Raw genomic sequence first — 24,240 nt, forward strand, 5'->3', positions numbered from 1 at the left:
TGAAAGGAGTCCACTCGGGAGAGGGGCCCCCTCCAAGAAGTTCCAGACCCCTTCTCAGAATCTTCAGGTTTCATTAAAAAAGCAATTATAGTAAAAGTTGTTTTGAACTCCCCCCCCCCGCTTTTAGAGATAAAAGAAAAACAAAACGTGCAGGCAGCAGGATTCCACCCAAATGTTTTCCAAAGCTCCAGGGTTCCCAAGGCCGCTCTACTGTACCTGCTTTCTCCAGGTATAGGAGAACTAGTCGGAAGTGTGTTTGTGCTAAACGTATTGTCCGGATGAAGAAAGCCAAGAAAACAGACGACTCCATCTCTCAGCAGATACCCAGGCTAGTTTTGTTGTATCTGGAGCAGAGGGGTGGGGAGAATTAGTGGCATGGGGAGTGAAATCTATGTAGATTTACTCCAGTCTAAGTCCATTCTCACCAATGGGGTTCACACTGGAGTCGCTCTGCATAAGAATGCACTGTAAGGAACTGGCAGAAGCTAGTCATATGCAGATTTCAGTAGCACCTTAAAGACTAACAAAATTTCTGGCAAGGGATGAGTTTTTTTGGCTCACTTCTGTGTCACACGAAAGCTCATACCCTGCCAGAAATTTTCTCTTTTCTACTGCTAGTGACAGACTAACATGGCCCATCATGATCTATATGCAGATTTGACACTGTCCTTTTGGACTTAATAGGGATTTGGGGGAGAGCTAGCTCAATGCCAAAAGACTCCCCCCCTCCTTTTATGCAGGGTTTAGGAACCCTATTCAGATTCATCCTAGTTTGCCCATTCACCAACAAGGGTCCACACCCTCACTCTGGGTGAACCCTTCACTCATGTGATTGGATCACATGAGAATCCCTTTTCAGCAAAGTATTGCCACGCTCCCACAACAACTTGAACTGGGAAATGGGGCCTTCTGTCTTCGTGATAACTCCCCCGCCCACCAACATGTTGCTCTTAGTTCCGGGTATTCCTGTTCTTTTTCAGGAGCCCTTTCAGAACAGGAGGAAGGAACCCTGCAGGATTGTACCAAAGGGCCTTCTGTCCACTTTACTGATTCCAGCAAATGCCTGCTAGATCCCTCTAGGACACCCACCAGAATGGAGAAAACAGCCCTCCCACGACTGGTAGACTGCCTCTGAATGTGAAGGTACCACTATTGATGTCTGGTTCTTGGTTTAATAGTTCTAATGCAGTCTTTGTTCTTAAGATTTTTCCTTATTCTGTTTCTTTAGGGCAGACTGTTGCTGTCTGAATGTTCTGCCATTTTTATTCAGGCTGATGCACGTTTTTAATTATGGTGACCTTGTGAGTTGCCTCAGGTGTGTTTTAATGGAGAAGGGGGTTATAAATATTATAAAGGCGAGGCTGCAATTCACTTACCACTTATCTGGGAGTAAGGCACGTTGGACACCATGGATAGGGTTGCCAGGTGCCTCTTCGCCACCAGCGGGAGAGTTGGGGGCGGAGCCTAAGGAGGGCGGAGTTTGGGGAGGGAGGGACTTTAATGCCATACAGTCTAATTGATAGGGTTGCCAGGTCCCTCTTCACCATTGGCGGGAGGTTTTTGGGGTGGAGCTTGAGGAGGGTGGGGTTTGGGGAGGGGCTTCAACACCATAGAGTCCAATGGCCAAAGCGGCCATTTTCTCCAGGTGAATGGGTCTCTATTGGCTGGAGATCAGTTGTAATAGCAGGAGATCTCCAGCTAGTACCTGGAGGCTGGCAACCCTACCAATTGCCAATGTGGCCATTTTCTCCAGGTGAACTGATCTATTGTTTATTTATACTACAGTGGATATGATAAATTAATACCACTTGTATTTTTCGCATATCGTTGCTGTTTTGTTTGCTAAGTACCTGGAGGTTGGCAACCCTAACCGTGGAAATAAACATTTGCTCAGGCTGTACATGTTTGGTTTGTTTGTGTGCCAAGCGAGTGAGAGGGGTGGACGGGCTCAAGCTTTCCTGCAGCAGGAGAGGGAAGGCACAGAGCTTGACTGACGGAGCTGATGATTTCCTTACAGGAATGTGGTAGGCCCAACAAGGGAGAAACAGCATATTAGAATTTCTCTTTCGGAGTTTTTATAACAAAAAGTGGTGTCAAGCAGTTAGCTTTTTTAGCCCTGGCCCCAGCCTGGTGGAATAGTCTTCCGAGTGACATTAGGGCCCTGCGGGACCTTAGGGAGTTCCGCTGGGCCAGTAAAACTAGGCTATTCCACCAGGCCTATAACTGAGGGCAGCTGCAAGTTTATCCATCCAACTCCGCCCTCCTCAGGCTCCGCCCCAGAAATCCCCAGGTATTTCCCAACCCTAGGGTTGCCAGGTCCCCACTTACCTTTGGCGGGAGGTTCCACTGGGCGGGGCTGGGTGGAGGGAGTCCTGTGCGCTCCCGACACCGCCTCCGGTTTCCTAGCCCTGCTGTGAGCGCGCTCGGAGCGCACGAAGAGCAGGGCTGGGAAGAACGCTCCAGCCCCCCTTTGCACTCTACAAGCCCAATTGGGAGTGCAAACGGAGCTTGGAGACTTCGAAGCCCCGCTGTGCGCTCGCTCGCTCAAAGCGCACGCACAGTAGGTAGGGTTGCCAGTTTCCCTCCTCATCTCCAACGGGAGGTTTCTGTGCGCCAACGCGGCACTTAAACCAGAAGTGCCGCGTCGGTGCGCGCGTGCACGATTGCCCGCCGACCCTCAGCTGGTCGGCGGGCAGAGGGGCAAATTATCGGGGGTTTCCTGCCACCAGCGGGCACCTGGCAACCCTACCCAACCAGGAGCTGGCAACCCTTTTCCTGAAGCAATTTCACATTTCCTGTTTGAACCAATTTCACATTTGTTTATCAAGCCACAAGGTTGCTGTCGTTTTATTGATTTTGAATCTCTCCCCCCCCCCCCAACTTTCCGATAGGGATTTATGTAGCGAGGGGCCTGCTGGGTTACACTTAGAAGTGCATTGTAAGTCTTTTGGCTGGATGCAGCTGACCTCTGTCTCACACTAAACTCCAAGTAGTGTGGTAGTCTTCAGGGTATCATTAAATGTGTGTTTGTTTTGGTGCCACAGGCTAGCACCACTCTTAAGAGTCCCTTTCCTTCCAACTCTACAGATTGCACTGGCCGTAGCCTATAATCAGGCTGGATTTTATCTGGAAAACCATTTGCTCAAACCTTTGCAGGTGGTTTTGGGGATTAAACCCCCCCAAATTTTCAAGAGTTGTGCATGGGAATATTGCTGGCAGTTGTTAGCCGAATTGCTCAGTTATGAATATTGATGATGAATTGGGAAATATTAGCTTAATTAACTGGCAATCGGAAAAACTCTCAGGATCGTGACCTATGTCTACTGGAGTTCATCTATCGGTGACTTGAAGTAAAGGTGCAGAGGCAATAGTTCCTTTTGTAATTCACTTTACTGGTTTATATATATGTATTCAAATAATCACACACACAACTTCATACAAGATTCTATGAAATAAAGGTTGTAGATAATAGCACAGGTACAGATGGGTGATACTTCTGTTCTGTAGAGAGGCCCTCCAATTCTGTGTGAGAAGGGGGGAAATGGAAAAAGGGGGGTTGGAGTGGGCTGCGTGAGATCCAAATCCGAAAGAGGAGAGACAGGGAGGGAAACACAAAAGGTGTCTCTTTGAGCACGCTGCTCTCTTATATACCTTCTGGGGGGGGGGGGAAGCCGGAATATTCCAGTGGTTCCCAGTATTTAACAATAGGTTGATGGCTCCTGATGGTTAGGTCTGGGGAACGGGAAGAGGGCAATTTAGAATATCTATGCCTAAACCATTGCCTGACACATTGGGGGGGTTCAGGGAGGACTCCAGCAGGGTCTACATCAAAGGGATGGTGATGACTCATGCTCTTGGCACTTGGGTGCGATCTGGCTGCTATTGTCTGCATCTAGAATTTGCATTATAGTTATGCAGATTGAAGCAGGATGGGGGGAGCTGTGTGGGTGACTCTGAGCCTATTCGGTTATGGAGTCTTGCTGATCCTTGAGGAAGGTGAACCACAGAAGGAACATGGATTCCCTTCTGCCTTGCTGCTGTGCAGTCATGCTTGGCTGGGGAGGCTTCTGTGCGTCTCTCCAATCCTTATCAATTTCAGCTCCAGCCAGGCAGCGTGTGTGTGCTTTTTCTGAGGCTGCTTTTTTGACTCGTCCTTCCAGCCGGCGAGTGCACGGGTGGGCAGCACTAATTTCATGCACCACAGTTCATAACTGGGACCTTTGCTCTACACAGTTTTACTTTAAACTCATTGTTCTGCTTAAAAAAAAAGTTAGATTGATTCCTTCTTGGGAAGTCTGTGGCTGCTCTCTAGTGCTGAAGACCAGTTGAGAAGCATAAGATTTGGATTGTGGAAAGTGATGGATGGCCAGTGAAAGAGAAAGCACCAAAGAAATAAAAGGAAGAGGAACAAAATATGAGTCTGGAGGAGGAGGTGTGACGTGTGTCTGACCACACAACAGTTGTGCTGCATAACAGTTCTCGTTAATTAACAAATGCATTGGCATATGATACTTTCCCCCTTGTGGCTTTTCTCCCGAATCCTTTCTTAATACTGTGAAACGTTCTGCTCGATCGTTCTCAGAGTTGGAAAAGAAGACACAAGAATGCAGAAACGGAAAGGTCTGGGCGTCAGCAGTGCATGTAAATGGTTAACAGAACTGCAGGGCATCATGGGAAAGGAGGTGGAAGTATGCAGATCGTCAGCCAGTGTCTGTCGGAGTCCTGGCAGCCAAAATCATGAAAGCGACAAAGCAGAGAGAATCTATCAATTATGACATCAAACTGTCTTTCAGGAGGCTTATTATGTGGCAGGTAGAAAGAGCAGCAATGTCGGGTTGTGATGGGAAGTCTTGTGTCCCCAGCTGGGCTGGCTGCAGTGTTGGGGACATCAGGCTTTGGCGTTGGTCTCTTAGCCCCCAAAGTGCCTCAGAAAGATCAGAAGCCACTTTTCCCAGCAAGTTCCTTTATCGCTTCTCGGCCTTTTGGCTAAGATCAAGTGTAGTATCTGTTCTTATCAGTTTAATATCTGATACGTCCTCTATCTGAGGACTATATATTAAATGGATTTTTGGAACTGGGAGATGGAATAGGGGCTTGCTCCGTCCACTCCACGCATCGACCTGGTATTGCAGTACCTCCAGGAACGGTGCACCTCCCCTTGGGGAGAATATTTCTGGTTAAAAAACAGATTGAAATTTTTCTCTAAAAAAGTGGTCCTACTTTTTCTTCATGTTGTCATTCTTTTTGTTCCTTTCGTTTCTCACAACTAAGGCTTTTTTTTCCCGGGAAGCCTGAAATCTGAAAACCCAAACCACCAGGAGTTTCCTGAAATTGGGTCCATTATAGGCTATGGGATGCTTTTCCAAAGTTCCTGTGGGGGTATTTTTTGAGGTAGAGTTACCAAATTTTCAGGAGAAAAAAGAGTCCAGTAGCACCTTAAAGACTAACATAATTTCTGGCAGGGTATGAGCTTTCGTGAGCCACAGCTTACTTCTTCAGATAAAAGTAAAACTGTCTTCATGATGGCTCATCCTGGGTCGACTGGATGTTAAACTACTTTGATGGATCAGACCCCCTGTCCCAAACTTTACCAAACCTCAGGGTTTGGGGAAGGGGAGTCCCTTGCAGCTACCCTGAAAATTTGGTAACTCTACCTCAAAAAATGCCCCCCCCCAAGCTCCTTAAAAATTCCCACAGAGAAAAGCCTTGGGAAAGCTGAAAAAGCTGAATACCTCTTCGACTTTTTTAGCAATTGGCTATCTGGCTTAGGCTTGATTGTTTTAGTATTTAGCCCAAAATAAACCTGAATAAAGCTGAAATGCCTTTCTTTGGGTTTATTTTCAGTTCAGGTTTACCAGTATGCACAGTCCTACTCACAAGTCTCTCAAGCAGAGGCAGCCAATGGCAAATCATCTCCGAACATCTCTTGCCTTAAAAACCCTGTAGGGTCTGTGGTGGAACTAGGGTTGCTGTCAGAGCTTTGGCCTATGCTCACTTCCCAGGGATTTTTTAGTGTTTGTGCTTTCTGTTTAGACCAGCCAAGCACCTGGGCTGTGTTGAGTCTTCAGCCGTGAGAATCCTTATCTTCGGGTTGCCTGGCAACCTGGCAAGAAGAAGTGCTTTTAGTCTAGTAACTTTCCTAGAAAAGTATTGCATGCTTTGCTGCACCTGTGAGCTGTCATGTCTTTAGTCTTAGCCTGCTTGTCTTTGAATAAAGCGTTTTTACTTCAGACCACACCTGTCTGAGTGAGTCCTTTGCATAGATCAAGAGGCGGACACCTGAGCTTGATATTAAGCAGGCAATCCTTTTCCTGTAACCATGAGTGACGAGGAAAAGTCTCGGAAGCCGGTCGAGGAAGAGCCTCGTCCTGGCGGAACCATCCCGGCTAAACCAATCATGGACGGGGAGAAGCCTGACGGGGTAGAGACGGTCCGCTCGAGGAGCTGCTACTGGAGCAACCAGACGTCTGCCCGAAAATTCCCCGTGGGTCTCCCAAATTGTGGAATCCTACACATGTGACCACCCGACGCAGGCATGGAACAGGGTCGGTGCTGCTGGAAGGGGACTGGGGAAACTTCCCCTTCTCAGGCTCTCACCTCGAACCCCGGATGGGGAGTGCTAGAGGCCAAGGAGAAACCCCGTACTGGGGCGCCGGGGTGCGCCAAACACAGCGTTGGCGTGCAGGGGATGAGGACTGCTCCCGCCTCCAACAACAAAACCAGGACCTTGCGGAGCAGGTGGAGGGCTTGCGGGCTGTGGTTGAGGGGTTGTGGCAAGAGTTGGAGGAGCAGTGGCGGGTGCACCCTCCGGACGACGCCCCGAGGCCTCCTAACCCGGCACAGCCGGCGCCACCTCAGACGACGCTGCAGCTGCTGCCAGCGCCGCTGGTGCCGTTATCACAGCCTCCGCCCCTCACCCCCGCCGCCGCTGGCAGCTTTCTGACGGGACTTGAGGGCAACCTTTGATGGCTCCAGGGAAAAGCTGCCCTATTTTTTGATCCAAGTGGACGGTTTCATGAGGGAGCAAGAAGGTACGTTCCCCTCCAAGGAGAGCCGCATACGCTATGTTGGGTTGTTGGAAGGAGAGGCGGCCAGCTGGATGGTCCAACTTTATGACCTAAGGTCCCAGGTGCTGCTGACCTTCAATGATTTTATGTACACGCTCTGACTGAGATTTGAGGATCCACATCAAAGCAAACGGGCAAAAACGACTCTCCTGCAACTCCGGCAGGGGTCCAGGTCCAAGTGGATTGACAGCCCTTGGGACTAGCACAACTGTCCCAGAGCTAGATTAACAGCCCCCCAATCCACTTGGGGAGCTGTCAATCTAGGCCTGGGACACTTGTCAATCCAGCCCTAAAACACTTCTGCTAGTCCCAGGGGCTGTCAATCCACTTGGCGGGCTGCCAATCCAGCTCTGGGACATTTGTAGCCAATGGAAGTCTATGGGCAATCCAGGCTCCTATTATTTCAAACGGGCTGTGCAGCTTCTCCTATTGTTTCTAATGGGCTAGCCTGTCATTCGTTTGAGTACATCCTGGTTGCACAGCTCATTGAAGATAATAGGAGACTGGATTGCCCATGGACTTGCTTGGGCTCCATAGAAAAAGAGTTGCAATGAAAATGTGGCATGGATTTTCCAGTAAGGTCTCTGATCCTAGCTACATTACTATTATTTCAAATGGGCTGTGCAGCCGCTCCCATTGTTTCTAATGGGCTAGCCTGTCATTCGTTTTAGTACATCCCTGTGCAACCTCCCCCATTGCTTCTAATGGGCTCGCCGCCCGCTTCCAGCTCTTCCAGTCCATCCGCTTCACGCTCCCCCCCCCCCAGCTTGCTGCTGGAGTTTGCAGGGTTCCCCCCCTTGCTCACTGGGCACACTCTGCCCCCCCCCAGGATGTGCTTCTTTTAAACTATGTTGGCTAAAGGCTAAAGACATTTGTGTTGCTAACAATCATTGGCGCCAATGTGAAATGGAGGGCCCTGCAAAAGGCAAATCAAGAGATGGCAACCCGGGGAGAGTCTTGGTGTGAAACAGGGCAGCACAAAGGGTGGGAAAGGGGGCGGGGTTCCAGACGGAACACCCTTGTCCAATCGCTGTTGGCCTGGGTGGGGAGTCATGGGAGAGGGAGGAGACGTTTGCTGGCATGGGCGGGGAGAAGTGATCCGAATCCAGAGTTTTTCATGGACCTCTGCAACACAAATGGCGGGGCAAACTCCAGGCTCGCGTCAAAACAGGCTTCTGATAATACGGGGATAAGGCGAATTTTGTGCTCAAACCCGAAGCAGTCATGAATAATTAAAAATTAGCTGCGAGGCAACACAGCATGGAAACCGCAGCAAACCACCAAGAATAATTGGCCCAAGTCTTTGATACCTGCTTGGAGAAGGGGGTGCGGGCTTGACCGACTTCTTTGTCTCCTGATACCTCCATCTGCATTTCTAAGAAGGTGGCTCGGGTGGGGCCAGGAATCATTTGCCATGTGTGCCGCCTCCTCCTTCCCAAGGAAAAAAAATGGTTAAAGGTTTCCCTGTAAACCTCAGGGGAGAAGAAGCCCCTTTCTTCACAGGGTCGGTGTGACTTGATGGTACTTTCTTCTACCACAGTATTGCACCACCACAGTATTTACCGTACAAGGAAGTAGATTACCCCCTGTCCCCAGGGGAGAGGGGAGCCACAAACCCCAGTGGGGGGCGGGAACTCAGTGCCCAAATACATAGCATGCCCACCTAAGCCACTGGAAGGGAACAACAGCCAGGGATCTATACCTAAAAAAAATGGAATCTGAATATCAGGAAGCCATAAAATAGCAATATTCCTGGTTATCTGGGATCCAAATACCAGTTTAGTGTTCTGATGAGGAATCTTTCTGGGCAGGGGCTGTTTTTTTAAGCTAATGGCACCAAAATTGCAGCAGAGCTACTGGTACCTGTACATGATATAATCCAAGTTCTAGGTAAATTGGTTTTCACGATCCACACAGTCAAAAGCTTTGTTGTAATCTATGAAACACAAGCTGGTTTTCTTCTGAAATCCTCTCTTATACTCCAGGAACCATCTTACATTTGCAATATGTTCTCTAGTGCTTCTTCCTTTTCTGAAACCAGCTTGAAGATCAGGCATTTCTCAATCCATATATGGTAACAGTCTTGTTTGTAAGATTTTGAGCATCACTTTAATTGCATGAGAAATTAATGCAACCATCTGCCACTAGTTCAATCTACTCCAGGAGTTGGGTCTTTTTGGGTGTGCTTGCACAGCAGCCCCCACCTACAGACTCATGGCAAATTGTTTTGGACATTGAGAGGGATTTGGAAAGCAGTTTTAGAAGTGGCACTGGAGTAAGCAGAGAGGAAGTGAGGAAGAACATTTCTGTTCTTCAGAGGGGGAAAAAGGCAGCCCTTAGCAAACCTAAACAAGCTTGCTGGATCTCAGCTTGCATTTGCTAAGAGAAAAGTACTCTGTATGTGTTCAGAGGCAATTGTGAATACAAAGGATTCCTTGATATTTGATAGCTGAAGTAGTCGGATGGCTAATATAAGTGATCATGCTTATTTTCCCTAGGCTATGGAAACAGCTTCACTTGTCGATTTCTAAAGAAAGAGCTGTCCTTAAATGTGCCAGGCCAAAATATCCCTGATTCAAATCTTACCTCTGCCGCAGTCTTCCTAGATAGAAACATAGAAACACAGAGCTGGAAGGGAGACGAAGGGTCATCTAGTCTAACCCCTGCATCATGCAGGAAAATCCCAGCTGTCTCCCCCCACTCCCCCAGTGACCCCTGCTCTATGCCCAGAGGAAAGCAAAACAACAACAACAAAAACTCCAGGATCTCTGGGAGGAAAATTCCTTCCTGACCCCAAAGTGGTGATTGGAATTACCCTTGGTATATAAGAAAGAGCCATAAGAGCCAAGCACTGGCTCATCCCTTCCTTCTCTCCCTCTTGTGATCTGCCTAAAGATGGCCTTACTTAAACCAGTCTCTCTCACATATACAAACACAACCCTGGTATGAGGATGGTAGTGCTGGCTTACTTTTCAGTAGGGTTGTCAGCCTCCAGGTGGCAGCTGGAGGTCTCCCGCTATTATAACTGTTCTTCAGGCAGCAGAGGCCAGTTCTCCTGGAGAAATGGCTGCTTTGGAAGGCAAACTATATAGCATTATACCCCAGTGAAGTCTCTCCCCTCCCCAAACCCCACCCTCCTCAGGCTCCATCCCCACAATCTCCAGGTATTTCCCAGCATGGAACATTCTGAAGTGAGTAAGTGCAAAGTAGTAGTAGTAATAATTTTCCAAGTAGACTCTAGTATAATTTCTGGCCTGTTTAATCCCAGATGTTGAAGGGGGGAGAAGGAGGCCTTCTTTCCCTCCCTATTCAGACCAGCAGACATCAATGTGCAAAAAGCAAGAAGCAGAGAGAAAAACACCGATCTAAAAAAAAAAAAAAAAAAAAAAAAAAAAAAAAAAAAAAAAAAAGCCAAACACAGCTCAAGGCCAACTAGAGAAAAGCAAAGGAACATTGGCAAGACACTGTTCATTGTGGGATAGGCCTGGGGGTTGCAACCAGGCACTGGTGGGGAGAGAGAAGGGATGCAGATAGCTGAGCACATGGCTGGTGTACAGAGGGATTTTGCAATGGCAGTCCTAGAAGGGAAGATTATAAAACCACAGATGTCATTTATAGTAAATGGACATGATGTGTGTGTGTTAAGTGCCGTCAAGTTGCTGGCAACCCTAAACGCAGAATGTCAGTGGGGTTAATTTGCCAGACCTGTGTGTGTGTGTGTGTGTGTGTGTGTGTGTGTGTGTGTGTTAAGTCCCCTCAAGTCACTCCCGACTCATGGCGACCCTATGAATCAAAGTCCTCCAGAATGTCCTATCTTTGACAGCCTTGCTCAGGTCTTGCAAATTGAGGGCTGTGGCTTCCTTTATTGAGTCAATCCATCTCTTGTTGGGTCTTCCTCTTTTCCTGCTGCCCTCAGCTTTTCCTAGCATGACGGTCTTTTCCAGTGACACTTGCCTTCTCATATGATATACAGGACATGATGTACAGGGCTTAATTTTCTTTTAAAAGGGAGAGGTGCAGAGATTTGTGGCTACCATTTAATCTGAAGGGTCTTTAATTCCAAATGCAAGGCAATGATGGTGGTACCCGAATGCATTCTGCACGTGCTCAGAGGCACTCTGCTATTGTAGCGCAGATCCCAAAGATCAACATAAGCCCTGCCGTTCTCCCCCCTCCCACACACACACACACACACAATTTGACTATAACTTCCAAAGTACCAGCCCTCCTCCTCTTCCTGCCTCAGTGGTTTCCCCACCGGATGCCTCCCCCACCAAACCCCCCTATAAGCACTTTTGCTGGTGGTTACAGGCTGGCAGTTCCACAGTGGAAACGAGCGACCCCTGCGATGTGGTTCGCCAGCCTGCGTGCTTGCCTGATGCTGTGGGGGTTATGGGACTCTGGCCCCGATCCCGACCATCCCTTCCTGCCCCCAGACCTGAACTTGGTGAGGAGACTGAAGGGAGGGGTGGCAAGGGGGGTGTGCCAAGAAAGCAAGGATGAACAGAAGCAGGCAGGAGCTTTTTGCAAATAAGTCTGTGTGATACCTTTCTTTTCTCTGATGGGGCTCCTGTGCCTTTCACTGTTGCTTTATGGAGAGAAATTCAACAGGCAGAATTCCCCCCCACCCCCGTGCAGCTGTACAGCCATATCAGAAAGAGAAGCCTCTGCTACGTTTATGCCTTTTGTGCGGCTGTTAAAAGACAGGAACCAGAAGGAAAGTTGGCAAGCCTACAGGGAGGTCAGAGATAAGGCACTGAGGCCAGAATAGGGGTGGGTAGCCGATGAATAATAAACATTACAAATATTTTAAATAAATAATGGTTGGGGAATTAAACCCTCCACTCAACTCCCCCCCCTTTCTGTCTCAGACCCAGATAACCCCGATTTTCCAGGATTTTATGACACGGTTCAACAAAACCTACTGGAGTCAAGAAGGTAAGGGCTCTAGCCTCCTTTGCTATCTGCAGGATCTCTGGTTGGGAGGGGAGGTGACTCAGGTTATGTTTTCTTACCGGTCTCCTATTTCTCGGGAGGGGGCTGGCAGGCAGAAATTCTTTTATTTATATCCCGCTGTCCCCTGGCAATGCCAGGCTCAGGGTGGTATTCACTCACTCCCCAGATTTGGCAGTTCTTGATAGCTAACCTTCACAGGCATCCCGTGAGGTAATTCTTGGTTATTCCCATTTTATGGATGTGGGATCGGACGTTGAGGGACTGGTCCACAGTTATTTAGCAAGTTTTAGGACAAAGATTACATTGTAATCCAAGTTTCCTCTGTGTTTCCCTCCCTGAGCATGGGGGGGGGGGGAGCTAGAAAAGCTGTCCTTGGTGCCTTGAAATATAGCTAGGGTTGCCAGATAGTCCCTGGCCACTGGTGTGGGATGTGGGGGGTGGGGTAGGGTTGCCAGCTTCAGGTTGGGAATCTCCTGGAGATTTCAAGATGGAGACTGAGGAGGACACGGACCTCTGTGGGGTTCAATGCCATAGAGTCCACCCTCCAAAACATCCGTTTTCTCCAGGGGAACCGATCTCTGTAGTCTGGAGATGAGCTGTAATTCTGGGGGAGTCCCCAGGTCCCACCCAGAGGCCAGCATCCATAAATGTAGCCCAAAAAGAGCCAATACATAGGGTTGGTCTTAGAACAAAGTTCACGGGGTATGATTCTCAGCCGAAATCTGACTTAAAATGTGTGATGAACAAACAAAACTTAAAGGGAAGGATCCTGTCTGTCTGCTGAATCTGTCATTTTACACTTCAGAGAGAGACCATCGCTTCAAAGTCTTCATGCAAAACCTGAAAGTGAGCTGTGAATTACAGGCCTCAGAGTTGGGGACGGCCCAATATGGGGTTACTTGGCTCAGTGACCTGACAGGTAAGGGGGGGGGACAGTCAGGCTCATGGAGGGCCTTGGAATGAAGCCTCCGGCTGTGGATGTTGGATGTTTATCAAAGGTAGCAGATAGCAGAGAGAACAGGCCCAAGGCTAGGGCTTAGAATTTAGGACGCTCTCTTTGCCCAGCCCTAGGGAAATGAACATGGGCATCGTATTAATTGATGGGAGGAGGAGGGGGCATTTGGCTTTGCTGGCTGTCCTGGTGTGGGACATCTTCCTCTTACTGGAGGCAGAAACTGGGCTTTGCCCCTTAGCCAGATTGGCCATCGCAGTGGTCTTCTGTGGCTAGATATCCTCCTAGCGGCAAGTCCCATTAGCATAGCTAGCACCACAACCCTCTGCTGGATCACCTAACACACAAGTGAGGTAAAAGTTCTTTAGTTCCTGCCCTGGCCTATAACATGAAGCATAATCTGACCAAGATTAGAGACCAGCTGGCTACCTTGAAACGCTGCCAGACAATTTTTTTTTTAAATCAGTGAAATGACTCTGAGCTTTTGGTAATGTTGTGTTAGAAAAGTTATCAGAATTGCTGCTATGGCAACTGGGCAGGCAAACAGTCAATAGGTGAAGTTTTCTTCATTACTGCACTTGAGGAAACTGCACCTGTTAAATTTCTGCCAGGCATTCAGTCATTAAAGCCCTGCCCCCCCCCCCAATATACAGCCTTATCACCAGATGTTGTTTAAGCCCTTTCCAAAGAAGGCCAAGTCTCCATAGCCTCCACCATCCAGAGAATTCTACCCAAGCTTTAAAATAAATTTGCCTTCTTTTCTAGTTTAAACTTGAGCTGTCAACTTTTTTTCCTTCTCCCCCAGAAAGTGAATTTGAGAAGATGTTTGGGATTCCTCACCCTTCTTACCCCCCCACATTGAATCAGCCAAGGAAACCCCTCAAGAAGAATGCAAATTCCTGTGACTGGAGAAAACTTGGAGCCATCACAGCGGTAAAAAAACAGGTAAAGGGATTTATTGTGTGATGGAAACCATTATGGGATGCAAATCAAAGTGGGGTATCCATGTGTAATGAACAATAGAAGGGAAGAGTCACCCATCACCCCCTGGTGATGGCTTTAATGCTGGAGCCACTGTCTCTTGGAGGGGGGATTCAGGGGTAGCTGTTTATTATTTATTTTAATTTTTATTTATGTTATTTATAGTTTGCCTTTCTCACAAAGGTCAAGACGTATTACACATAGTGAGTCAGTACAATCACAAAAATGGGACATTCAGTAACCAATGTATTAGGATTTTAGAAGTCTGGAACCACCAGAAAGAACTGAAACATAGCATAATTATTCAGATGACACATTAAGCAGAACATAAATTACATAAATAGGATCCTACTAACAATAAGCTATACACAGCAGTATAGACCCCAGTCCCTAATCATTTACCTAAGCAAGTTTGTAAGTCCATTCTGTGCAGGACAGCCCAATTACCTGTACAGAAAAGCTTTCTTGAATAGTTCAGTTTTGCATAGGTTGTGGGAAGCCAAGAGGGTGGGAGCTTTCCCAACCTCCACAAGGCAGGAACCGAGCCCTTGGCAACCATTGTGGTCCCCCACTTTGTGGAATAGCCTGCTTGAAGAGTTCAGGAAGGCTCCCCACACTTCTTGCATCCAGCAAAATGTGCAAAACTGAAATTTTTAGGTTGCCGTTTTTATAAAGGGATTAAACTCATAGTAAACAAGGGTGGCCTTGGGCTAGTCACAGTTCTCTTAGAGCTCTCTCAGCCCCACCTGCCTCACAGGGTATCTGTTGTGGGAAGGTGATTGTAAGCTGGTTTGATTCTTCCTTAAGTGGTAGAGAAAGTCGGCATAAAAAACCCAACTCTTCTTCTTTTTCTTCTATAATGGAATAGCACAGGAGATAAATTGTATAAGAGAATAGGACTGTAGTCCTATTCATTGCCTTGTTCATTGTAATGTACCTTGTACATTGTAATGTTCCACCACCTTGTTTTTAGGGTATTCTCTTTTGGTTTTGTAACCCACTCTTCATTATGGCATGATTTTTTGGTTTGTTTTGCTTGCATTGTTTTCTAATTCTGTAATCCTAGTCCTATTGCATTGCTTATTGGATATTTCATGCATTCTGATTGAATTGCTTTCTATATTTTGTAATCCACTTTTGGTCTCAGTGAGAAAGTTGGACTATAAATGAAGCAATTTTTTTTAAATAAATAGAAGCACCATCTGCTAAATTTCCTTCTCATACCTTGTTGCTAAAGGCACAAGAACAGAGCCATAAAGAGAGGTGATACCTGATAGATTAAAGGCTTGTTTTCATTGCCAGCCAATGGAGATCCATCCTGCTACTGCTATTTATACTCTGCCTTTTCTTGTGGTTCAAGAATATGGCTGACAGTTCTGATAAATGTTTAGATGTTTGAAGGCACAAAACTGTAGAATTTATCCCAGATTAGCTACCCTGGAAGCTTTCCCCCCGTGACTGGCTACTCTGGAAGACTTGGCTATCTTAAAGTAAAAAGAGCAAACTCATGAAAAGAAAACCACTTATTTTTAAGCCTTAAATGTGAGAGAACTTTTACCAAATAATTGCTTGAAATAAAGAGATGTCTGGGTTAGGACCCAACTCCAACTAATTGATAAAGACCAAAGCCGGGTTAACAAAGGGAAGCGAGAGTATCAGTTTGCAAACCTGCTTAAAAAAATAGGAAGGTGAGAGACCCTAGGAGAAGAAATAGCTCCAAGAAGGCAGAGATCTTTATCACACTAGGTGGCAATATCTAGACTGATGCAACTTTGTTGAAGACATCACAAAAGTCATGAATATTTCCAGAATTTCCCCCTTTGCTCAGCTAATGGAGGCAATGCTTGGAAAATTCATCAGCTATACTGGCTTGAATTATGGCTAAATACACTTACTAGCTTCATTAATTTATCAGTAGGAGGAAGGGCTGTGGCTCAGTGGTAGAGCCTCTGCTTGGCATGCAGAAGGTCCCAGGTTCAATCCCTGGCATCTCCAGTTAAAGGGGCTAGGCAAGTAGGTGATGTGAAAGACCCCTGCCTGAGACCCTGGAGAGCCACTGCCGGTCAGAGTAGACAATACTGACTTTGATGGACCAAGGGTCTGATTCTGTATAAGGCAGCTTCATGTGTTCAGTATGTAAGATGTGCTTCTATGAATGAATTACCAGTCTTTTCGTTCCCATTCATCAAAGAAGAAAACAATGTTTTGCAACCTCCTTGTGCTTTAATCTTTTTTTCCTCCCTTCCCAGAAGAATTGCGGGTCATGCTGGGCTTTTGCTGCTGTATCCAACATTGAGGCCTTGTGGAACATTCATTTCCATTCGCCGCGAAACCTCTCTGTACAAGGTATGTCGGGTATCAGAAGAAAGGGCTGAGCACTGGAGCTGCCATATGATTGGCTCTAAAATCTGTTTCCAACTGCCAGGGTGCCAGCCTTCATCATAGGAAGGATGAGTGTCCCTAAACGTATGCAAAACCTCTACACTCAGCCATTTGCCATGAGCCTCTGTCATGAAAGCTATGAGTAAACAGAGTTACTCTCCTTTCCACAGATCAGATGGATTTGAGTCCTCGCCAACACCTCTGACTTACAGAATTATCCTGTGATTTTGTGCATCGTTAATCATTGTAACTCATTGCCACAGTATGCAGCAAAAGCAAACTGAATTAGCTAGACAAATTCCAGGAAGGAGGGATGCGAGGGAAGTGTTTTCAGGGCATTAATTTATTTCTACAAGGGATTTTTCCTGCTAGAGAAGGGTGACCTCATTGCCCTCTGCTGCATTTACACACATATACAAAGAATATAGAACAGTATCTATTTCTCTGCTTGGCTCTACGGTTCTATAAAAAGAAAGATTTGCAAATTAGCCTACCTCCTATTTGTTTGAGTGGGATTAGTTATACGTCATTCCTGGTGACAGATAACTGCTGAGGGTTTTAGAGTGGAAATGATTGTATTTGACAAGTTCATTCTTGAAATGGTTACCCTAACTTTTTCCCCCAACAATGAGACTCATAAAAAAAACCCTTCAAAGTGGATTGAATGTTACAAGTTTGAAAACTGAAAATTTCATACACTGAAAATCCACCTGGATTTCAAACGTGTTAAAATGTCGATTCTGCATTAAGCCTGTTTTGTCAATGATCAGTTTCAATGTAGGGTTGTTTCTGCTAACCATTTTTAAAAAGACTCATATTTTTGGGCTAGCCTGGATCAACTTGGCTCAAACTGGGTGGGGTGGGGGGAAGAGAAAGGGACTAAGGTTGATCACTCTTACCCTCATATTTCCCTGGCTAAATGTGAGACCTTTTTAACCTTGCTGATGTTGCTTTCTCTTTCCAGAGGTTGTCGATTGCACGAGATGTGGACATGGCTGTGAGGGGGGTTATGTGTGGGACGCCTTCCAGGTGGTCCTCAATCACAGTATGTTCCCTTGTATTTTGTTTTATTAGATTTGTATCCTGCCTGTTCCTGACTGCTGTCAGGCTCAGGACAACTACCAACAAGGATAAACAATCAATATAAAAATTAGGGTTGCCAACCTCCAGGTGGTAGCTGGAGATCAGTTCCCCTGGAGAAAATGGATGCTTTGGAGGGGTGAAACTCTATGCCAGGGATGGGGAACCTCAAGCCCTGGGGCCAAATGCGGCCCCCGAGGACACTTTTTGTGGCCCTCGGGAGCTCCGGGGCCCTGCTGAGGAGGCGGGGCGCAGGGCGGCCCTCCCCAAGGGTGTTCCAGGGGAGACAGCTTACAGCGGCACTGTGGCGCCCTTTGGACCTCCTCTCGCCGACTGTGAGCTGTTGAGCAGCGAGAGGGAGGGGGGAAAGAGACTGGCGGCTCCCGGCAGCAGAGCATGCATGCGGGAGCTGATTGGGCTTTGGGGGGGCTTTTGTGGACTCTGGGGGGGAGGGCATGGAGACTGGGGCCCAGTCGCACGGGGCTCCCTGCGCCACCATGGGGGGGCGAGGGAGGCGGGGAGGCTGGGGCCCGGTCACGCGGAGCCAGCATACGCAGTGTGTGTGTGGGGGGGGGGGGGCGAGAAGGCTTTTTTCTCTTTTCTTCCTCTTTTTCTGTCACTCTTTCTCCTTTCTCTCCCTCTCTTTCTCCATCTTTTTCTGTCTCTTTCTTTGTCTCCCTCTGTCCTTTTCTTTCTTTCTCCCTCTCTCTCCATTTCTTTCTCCCTTTCTCTCTCTTTCTCCCTCCCTCCCTTTTCTTCTTTCTCTGTTTTCCTTCCTCCCTTGCTGATCGACTGTGGGCTGCGCCCCTCTGGCACCTCGTTTGCTCGGGTCCACCGCTGGCTGCCCTCCCGCCTGGGAGGAGGGGAACGGGGCACCCTTCAGGCCTTCCCTGTGTGGCCTCCCCTGGCGTTGCCAACCTCCAGGTGGTGGCTGGAGACCTGGCAACCCTAGCCTCTCCCCCCACCCGGAGATCTACACCTGGTATGTCCCCTGAATGATGTCATAAATGTGCAAATGGCCCTTGGCAGGAAAAAGGTTCCCCACCCCTGCTGTATGGCATTGTATCCCACTGAGGTCTCTGTACTCCCCAGGCTCCACTCCAAATCCCCAGGAGTTTCCCCAACCTGAAGCTGGCAGTAGGGTTGCCAACCTCTAGGTGGCGTACTGATATATGGTAGTGAAATCCCTAAGGAAATTACCGTATTTTTCGCTCCATAAGACGCACTTTTTCCCCCTCTCCAATCTCTGCCCTCCTCAGGCTCCACCCCCAAAATCTCCAGGTATTTCTCAGCCTGGAGCTTGCAACCCTAATAAAATATAATATAAAATTTTAAAACATCATAAACCTATACACTCTGAAATCCAGTAGGTGCCATATCAATAAAGAACTAAATAAATATGGTGCAGTGATGGGAGTAGCTGACCCCTGACACTCTCTCACCCCTACACTGCCTTGGCAACCACATGGCCATTCTGATCTGGAGAAAGTTTTTCCTCAGCCCAAATCTCACGGGTTTATGGAAAAGTAGGGTTGCCAACTTCCAGGTACTAGCTGAAGATCTCCTGCTGTTACAACTGATATCCAGCCGAGTTGTTTTCTGTTGCCCCAGAAAGTCGGACCAGAACCAATGGGTTGAAATTAAATCAAAAGAGTTTCCATATAGACATTAGGAAGAATTTTCTAACAGTTAGAGCGGTTCCTCAGTGGAACAGGCTTCCTTGGGAGGTCGTGAGCTCTCCTTCCCTGGAGGTTTTTAAGCAGAGGCTAGATGGCCATCTGTCAGCAATGCTGATACTATTACCTTAGGCAGATCATGAGAGGGAGGGCATCTTGGCCATCTTCTGGACATGGAGGTCACTGGGGGTGTGTGGGGGAGGTAATTGTAATGTCCTGCATTGTGCAGAGGGTTGGACGAGATGACCCTGGTGGTCCTTTCCAACTCTGTGATTCTTTGATTCTATGATAGAGATCAGTTTACCTGGAGAAAATTGCTACTTTGGCAATTGGACTCTATGGCATTGAAGAAGAAGAAGAGTTAGTTTTTATATGCCGATTTTCTCTACCACTTAAGGGAGACTCAAACCTGCTTACAATGGACTAGATAACCCTGGTGGTGATGTGCCTGCGTTATTGTATTAATTCCCAATGACAAATAGGAGGTTGAAAGTTTAAAGCAGTTGTTTATTAGGCCTAAACTGCCCAGAGCGCAGGACAATTTACACACCTGAACAAAGGATTGCAAAAACCTTTATCACTTCTGGTCAGGGGCGTTACTATTGTGTAGATTCAATGCACGTTGGGTGTCTACTCCAATATCTCATTAGAATAGCCTATAGATATCGCCCGAGGCTGTCTCTAAGCAAGCACTTGGTCTTGTGATCCACATTCCTAACAGTGAAGGTAAGACACTGTTTTTCTCTACTGGGGAAAGCTCATACCAGGCAAGTATGTAATCTGTTGGCTTTCTATAGTTGTGGATGCCAACGTTCCCAAAGCTTCCATGTGTGTGCAAAATATATATGTGTTTGATGCTATGCTCTATACCTGAGCGTAGCACCTCATAAACCTACATGTAAAAGAATATATGTTTTTCCCATAAATGAAGTTTATAGGCATTTCAGTGGTCCCTTCCAACTCTGATTCTATTATTCCCTTTCCCTCCCCTCCCCACAACAAACACCCTGTGAGGTGGGTAAGGCTGAGAGAGTGTGACTTGCCCAAGGTCACCCAGCCGGCTTCATGTGGAGGAGTGGGGAAACAAATCCAGTTCACCAGATCAGACTCCACCACTCCAAACCACCACTCTTAACCACTACACCACGTTGACTCTTCCTTCCCCAAGGGAAGTCCCTCCCCTCCCCAAACCCTACCCTCTTCAGGCTCCGCCTCAAAAACCTCCTGCCAGTGGTGAAGAGGGACCTGGCAACCCTATGAAAAAGGGACCCTTTGCACTGGTAGGCTTCCAGCCCCTTCTGGAATCTGGTCACCCACTCGTTAGGCCTCTTCATCCACTGGTGGTGTCCTGCTTCATGATTAGGGAGGCCTCGGGGCAGACAGCACATCACAAGCCTATTAAGCAGGGAAGAGGAGAAGGCCAGGGCGAGCTGATCCCAAGACTTTGTACTGCCTGCCAATTAGATTGTCCAGTACACTTCTAGGCTAGGGTTGCCAACCTCCAGGTACTAGCTGGAGATCTCCCACTATTACAACTGATCTCCAGCCGATAGAGATCAGTTCCCCTGGAGAAAATGGCCACTTTGGCAATTGGAACTCTATGGCATTGAAGTCCCTCCCCTCTCCAAACCCCACCCTCCTCAGGCTCCACCCCCAAAATGTCCAGGTATTTCCCAACCTGGAGTTGGCAACCCTATTCTAGGCCCCACCTGTGGATGCACTTTGACTAAGGTCTCCAAGCCCAGCCCTTGAGAACAAGAGACTTGTGGTTCAAATACCAGAGGCCCCTTGTTAGGGAAACCTCCCAGCCCTAGCTGTAACAATATATCAGGCAATAATATATTAGCAACAGTATATCTCAAGTGAACAAGATTTGTTTTTGTGTAAACTGAATTTTGTTATCCTCTATGGGTGTGTTATTAGTGTTGCACTTGGACCAAGAAGACCTGAATTCAAATGCTTGGTTGGTTGTCAAAGTTGCACAGTTGGGGGGCTTGAGTCTATCCTATTGTGGATACAAGCCCTGATAAATGGGATGAAGAAAGAACTCTTTCCCCACCTGCTAGCCCATGTTTTTTTCCCCAGGTGGACTGACAAAAGATGAACGCTACCCTTACGTGGACAAACAGCAGCGGTGCAGAAAGGACCGAGGAAAACCAGTTGCCTGGATCCAGGATTATGAATTCCTGCCCAGGGATGAGAAGTGTAAGGATTTCTGCATTGGAATATGTACACTTGCAGACAAACTCTGTAACCCAAAATGTAACTTCTGGCACTTTGAACTTTGTCTGTCTGCACTGTTCCCCCCTGGCTTCAAACAATGCATTGGCCACACAGAGACTAGTCGAGGTGACTTGGCAATGGGGGAAAGCCATTTGGCACATGTTCAGAGGTATTAATTATCATAATTTCACATGTGCCAAGACTGGGACTTGACATGGGGGCAGAGATCACATTCTGGGGCAGGAACAAGGCTCAGAATTAAGGTCTGGCCTCCCCTCTCTGTATCCCAGCGCTAACCTGGACATCTTTTTCCTTGTTGTTCCCCAGATGTAGCCCATGTTGTTGCTTCCAGAGGTCCAGTAACAGCTGTCCTCAATGCCAGATCACTTCAGGTAGGTAGGTATGTGATGGAGGACAGAAACCTGCCACTTCATCTCCTCTTCCACACTCTCCTTGGCCTATGCCCCCTCCGGGACAGAAAACTGCCCCTCCCTCCAGAACTCCTCCTATTCCTTCCTAATAAGTACCCACTGTAGTTTGTGTTCTCCCTCTTTTCCACCAGCACTACCAAAAAGGCATTATACGGAGACCTTCTCAGGCTTGCAGCCCCAAACAAGTGAACCATGCTGTGCTCATTGTGGGCTATGGTGAAGGTGAGGCTTTCATTGATGGATCTGGGGCAAGGCAGGGCAAATGCCATCCATCAGCAGTGGACACAGGGGCCTAAGGCCCAGGGCAGTGCTTTTAGCACTGAGTGAGGAGTGGGAAAGAAGGACGGGAGCCTCTCCAGGCTTAGGGCTGACCACCGGGTTGGGAAATAACTGGATGTTTTTCTAGTGGAGCCTGAGGAGGGGAGGGTTTGGGGAGGGGAGAGACTTCAATGCCAGAGTCCAATTGCCAAAGCGGCCATTTTCTCCAGGTAAACTGACATCTGTCGGCTGGAGATGAGTTGTAATAGCTGGAGATCTCCAGCTAGTACCTGAAGTTTGGCAACCCTAGGCTGACCTAATCAACTAGGAGGTGTGTTTTAGATGGACGAGACAAAACAGTGGAAGATAATAGATCTTAAGAACTATTGGACATGATAGCTAAGTAGAGCCTTCGTGTTCACTGGCACTTGCAGTTGCGGAGGGACAAAATTGGGGAGGCTGATGCCTAGATACTCTGTACTTATGGAAGCAGCTATCTGACCAGTGTAGAAAATGGAATATTGGACTAGATGACCTTACAGCTTCTGTTTTTATTTCAAGTATCTTTGCTTTGAAGAACCACCCCTTTCCCCCACTGACAAAGTGGCTTACAATCATAAGAAAAAAAATCTTTAAAATACATACATAAGGAACTTAAATATTCTCCCCTCAGAGTAAACAAATGGTAGAAAACAGGAAGGAAAATACAGCTAATCAATAGAAATTGAATTGACTTTGGTTTAAACTAATCTTAACAGCTTGGTTAAAGAAAACAATCTAAATGAACTTCTGAAAGTCTGACAAGCAGGGCAAATCATGCAAGGGAGTGATTTCTACAGTCTGGGCTACTATGAACTGGTGGGACTACTTCTCCGTGTATGACAGCTCTGCTTCTCTGAGTATTGTCTGCTAGGTTAGGGTTAGTAGACCACTGCTAAATTGACAGCTTTTCTTCAGTGACTGCTCCTGCTCTATGGAATAGCTTTTCCCGAAGTTTCCACTGTGCTGAGATTTCAGTGATGTATGCCTGGATTAGGTTAAATTAATAGATCAGTCCAAGACAGGAAGCAGATTAACCTCTAATGCTGATAACTGTCAGTGGGAGCTTTCTGGAGATGTGGTACGACTTAGAAGGACCTCTGGTGTGAGCTAGCAAAGCAAACTAACTTTGTTGTCTACACTTCTGTGCAGTTAAATCAAGGCGTGGATCCTGGTCTGGACCATACTGGATCATTCAGAACTCGTGGGGAGAGTCCTGGGGAGAAAAGGTGTGCTGACCTCCAACTACTTATTCATCAGGAGAGCACAAGGAGAAAGAGTTGGGAGCTGGGAGAGCTCTCTGCCAGGAGGATGGGCCCATTCCCTCGAGTTCTGAGGGACTGATGAAGATATTGGGGAACCACTCCCTCCTTCCAAATGTGACACGGGGGGTGGGGAGGAGGACAGAAAGAGGAGTAATGTGCAGGCTGAAAAATGTGGGCTGGTGGCACAGCAGAGGATTTGCAAGCCAAGGGGATTTGGCCTGATACTCAGTTTCAAACCAGACACCCCCTTAGCACGTTTTAATCCACGGTTTTCTCTTCCCACCTAGGGGTATTTTCGGCTGCACCGGGGAACCAACACTTGCGGCATTGCCAAGTACCCAGTGACTGCAATTATCGAGAATGCTGGGATGAGATCGCCTGCCTCCTGCCCTCCTTAATGGCAGAACTGTGTAAGAAAAGGGGGGGGGTGAAGGAACGTCTCTGGTTCTGCAGGCTACAGATATAGCTTCTCTACCAGCAGGCATGTTACTGAGAAGTCACGCCCCACACTCTCATTTCCTAACCACAATGTCCACAACAGCACCACAAATCTGATTGTTTTTAATAAAATTAGTATTGAGATGTTAATAGACTCTGCATTTTTTGCTGCAACAATCACAGCCGTTCTTTGCAAAGCCAATCCAAGAATTATCCCAGCATGTTCAGCGCAGCATGTTTTAACTTCAGGAGAATCAGCGTTGCCAGATATAGAAAGAACAATTTGTCCCCACCCCACCCCCAGGTATCAAGCCAGATACGTGCAAAACCAGCATGTCTTGACAGTAGAACCTTAGCACCACCTCATGAAGAGTGGTTAAAACTGTGGGTGGGGATAGGACTTGCTTATTCACACCTCTGTGTTCATCAAAAGGTGTCAAAAAGAACTGACTCGAAAAAGTAAAACGGCAGACTGCCCACCCATCAACAGGA

At 47.4% G+C, this 24,240-nt stretch overlaps 1 protein-coding gene and 1 non-coding gene across 2 annotated transcripts; both read left to right on the plus strand.

Annotated features, from left to right (window-relative positions):
* Window positions 1-4,966: 4,966 nt before the first annotated feature.
* Window positions 4,967-5,157, plus strand: LOC130481245 (U2 spliceosomal RNA). Its single transcript, XR_008933445.1, has one exon. It is a non-coding gene; the product is annotated as a U2 spliceosomal RNA (small nuclear RNA).
* A 6,258-nt stretch (window positions 5,158-11,415) lies between these two features.
* CTSW (cathepsin W) lies at window positions 11,416-23,708 on the plus strand. Its single transcript, XM_056853777.1, has 11 exons — window positions 11,416-11,514; window positions 11,939-12,005; window positions 12,829-12,942; window positions 13,781-13,920; window positions 16,206-16,302; window positions 17,303-17,383; window positions 21,180-21,299; window positions 21,645-21,709; window positions 21,880-21,970; window positions 23,198-23,274; window positions 23,598-23,708. The coding sequence occupies exons 1-11, from the start codon at window positions 11,416-11,418 to the stop codon at window positions 23,706-23,708; spliced, it is 1,062 nt and encodes a 353-aa protein (XP_056709755.1).
* Window positions 23,709-24,240: the final 532 nt, after the last annotated feature.

This window comes from Euleptes europaea, chromosome 7 (assembly GCF_029931775.1).
Source record: "Euleptes europaea isolate rEulEur1 chromosome 7, rEulEur1.hap1, whole genome shotgun sequence".
Taxonomy (NCBI): Eukaryota; Metazoa; Chordata; class Lepidosauria; order Squamata; family Sphaerodactylidae; genus Euleptes; species Euleptes europaea.